The following is a 2,499-nucleotide window of genomic DNA, read 5'->3' on the forward strand; positions in this document are numbered from 1 at the left end:
CTGACCAAACACCGAGGTGTGCAGGCTCTGTGCTTACCATCCCTGTTCTGCTGACTGGGAAGCAGAGAGGTAGAAAGATCCAGTGGGATGATCACGCTTGGGACAGGTAGGGAATGATGTGGTCTGCTCTGACTGCCAGAAGTTAACTAAACTCTGGTCTGCATTTCTGTTTGATAGTGGTTTTCTTCCAGAAATTGTGCCTTTTTCCCTTTTCCTCTTCTAGTAGAGCAAAATCTTCTGTGGCTCCAGCTTGTTTTCTTCCTGGAGCATTCACAGAAGCCAGCAGAAGGCTCTGTTGTCCTGAGAGCTGGCTCAAGAAGCTGAAGCAATAGAGGGGTTCATGAACAGGTCCAGGTACAATAAAAGGAGTATGTCAGAGAATAAAATAATGAGCAGCTTCTAAAAGAAAAATTAAGGACATATTTAGAATTCTGAGATATATAAATAAATATATGTATTTAGAATTCTAGATTAGTTTACAGATTTTTGAGCTGAGAGGTTTGTAGATTATCTTTGCAGTCCAGGGACAATTTTAGAGCTCACTTTTTTTTGTTGATTTCCATAGCTTGCTCTCCAAAGTTTTGATACCATGCAGAAACTGCTTAAGGTAAGAATTCAATGCTCTGTGTCCTTATTCCTTGAGCCTCTTGCTGGAAGACGCTAAGCAACTTTGGTTCCTGTGAAATTCAACTGGATGTTTAAGAAGATCCAGCATCTGGCAGGATACGTGGTCCTTAAAGATAAATCTGTTTGTCTTTAAGTGCGTGATTTCCCTGTGGCATGTTTTAAACTATTACATGAACAATTAAGTGATTAATTACAGCACCTTAGTTGCACATCATGAACAAGGGTAGCTGATTTTCACAACGTTTGTTTTTAGAAGTACTTGGCCATTGTTTCGGTCTGAGTTATGAATGGAAACTCTCACAATGACAAGTACCGTTTTACTGAAACTAATACTAGACAGATGGGTTTCAGATGGGGAATAGAGCTTGGTGAGCTGCTTTGCCAGTTGAATGGCTGGAGAAATTAGAAGGCTTTTAAAATCATTAAATGATAGTGCTTTCCTTTTAATTGAGGCAGAAGGTATCTAAATAGTTAATCTGATCCATATTCCCACTGTCTCTCTTGTTTTTTCCCTTGAAGTGATACAGCACTTTCCACGTTTTTTTTTAGTGCTGGAATTACCAAGTAAGATTTTGTTGTGTCATGCTGAGGTTTAAAGTGCTTCATTCTTCTTCCGTGGTAATTAGCAGTTATTACAAGTGGGCTTCTGATGTCCTTCAAAGGATGAAGTCTGGACTGACCCCCTCTAATTTTTCTTTGTTACATATAATGTGTAATAACCATCAAGTCCAGTGTAAACTGTCATAGTGACCCAAAAGAAAAGATCTAGGTCGTGGTCTGAGTGGACCTGGGAAGGGCTGGACAGCTGGAGGGTGTAATATGATGAATATGAGGTGAATACTGAGAGAGAAAAAGGCGAGCTGAGCCGCTGATGATGCGATTAATGCCAGCTGCTTAGGTGATAGTGTTTGGGTCTTGCTTAGACAGCTTCCTTGTTTTAAACCTTGAAAAGGAACTCTTTTTATAGAAACTGTTTTGTTGGAGCATTTCTGGCAAGCAGGGACCTATGCAAACAAACCTATTTCCCATCCCGCATTTGCACAGTCCTTACAAGCTGTGCTTTGCTCCTGTCTTGCGTTTCCTCCTGGGCGAGGCGATGCCAGTCCTGTGCTTTGATTATCCCCCCACCCCCGTCAATATTGGGCAATATTGGATTCAGTGAAGGATTGGACCTTGTTACGTTGCAAAAACTCTTACCAATATCAATGAGACTTATGTCTGGTGTTCACAGACATGGCGACTGCGCGCACGTAGGTCTGTGCACATATATATAAACTTCAGAGCTCTAGTGTTTTTCTTAGGTTTTCCTTGGCCACAGGAAGGTGCTGCTTAAAGGCAAGATGAAGCAGTGGCGTTGTAGCTTGTCTTTGAACATTTAGGCTGCATGGAAGAAGGAAAAAAAATGTTGTTTTGTGATGGGAAGTGATGCAAAAATTATTGTGTTTCCATCTTCCTAATGATGTATGAAGCAAGCTACGTGTTGGGACTAAAGGTACCGTTGATAGGTATTGAGGGCATGTCGACTGTATCCGTTAAATCACATCAGATGCACGCTGCTGTCAACTTCAGTCTTTTCTCTTTTTGCCAAGATGCATCCTTTTTGGATTAGGCTCTGTCTCTTAATTAATAAGTATCTACATTGGTCTTGGTTTTCATTTCTGTAGCCATTTTCCTGGATTGTGCCCGGAGTGCTAATGGGGGGAGAAAAGAGAAAATCGGAAAAAGCCAGGTAGGAAACGAGCTTCCTGAATTGTATTTTGGGTTCTTGTGCTCTACAGTTTTTATCTGTTTCTTAGTGGGAGAGAGGATTGTGAGTTTGGATCAAGCTGTGATCCCCCTGGATCTTACACAGCCACAGTAACTGGGTCAGCA

The 2,499-nt window shown here is 41.4% G+C and overlaps 1 protein-coding gene across 1 annotated transcript in view; it reads left to right on the forward strand.

Moving 5' to 3' along the window:
• The window catches only part of DDX31 (DEAD (Asp-Glu-Ala-Asp) box polypeptide 31), a gene marked incomplete at its 5' end in the record, with an annotated part of 46,119 nt that overhangs the window by 4,160 nt on the left and 39,460 nt on the right, over positions 1–2,499 (forward strand). Inside the window, 2 exons of the mRNA XM_010137504.1 lie at positions 566–607; positions 2,292–2,356. Of these exons, the coding sequence (XP_010135806.1) occupies positions 566–607; positions 2,292–2,356 (107 nt within the window). The remainder of the gene's footprint in view (positions 1–565; positions 608–2,291; positions 2,357–2,499) is intronic.

The sequence above is a fragment of the Buceros rhinoceros genome, unplaced genomic scaffold, assembly GCF_000710305.1.
Source record: "Buceros rhinoceros silvestris isolate BGI_N320 unplaced genomic scaffold, ASM71030v1 scaffold9250, whole genome shotgun sequence".
Taxonomy (NCBI): domain Eukaryota; kingdom Metazoa; phylum Chordata; class Aves; order Bucerotiformes; family Bucerotidae; genus Buceros; species Buceros rhinoceros.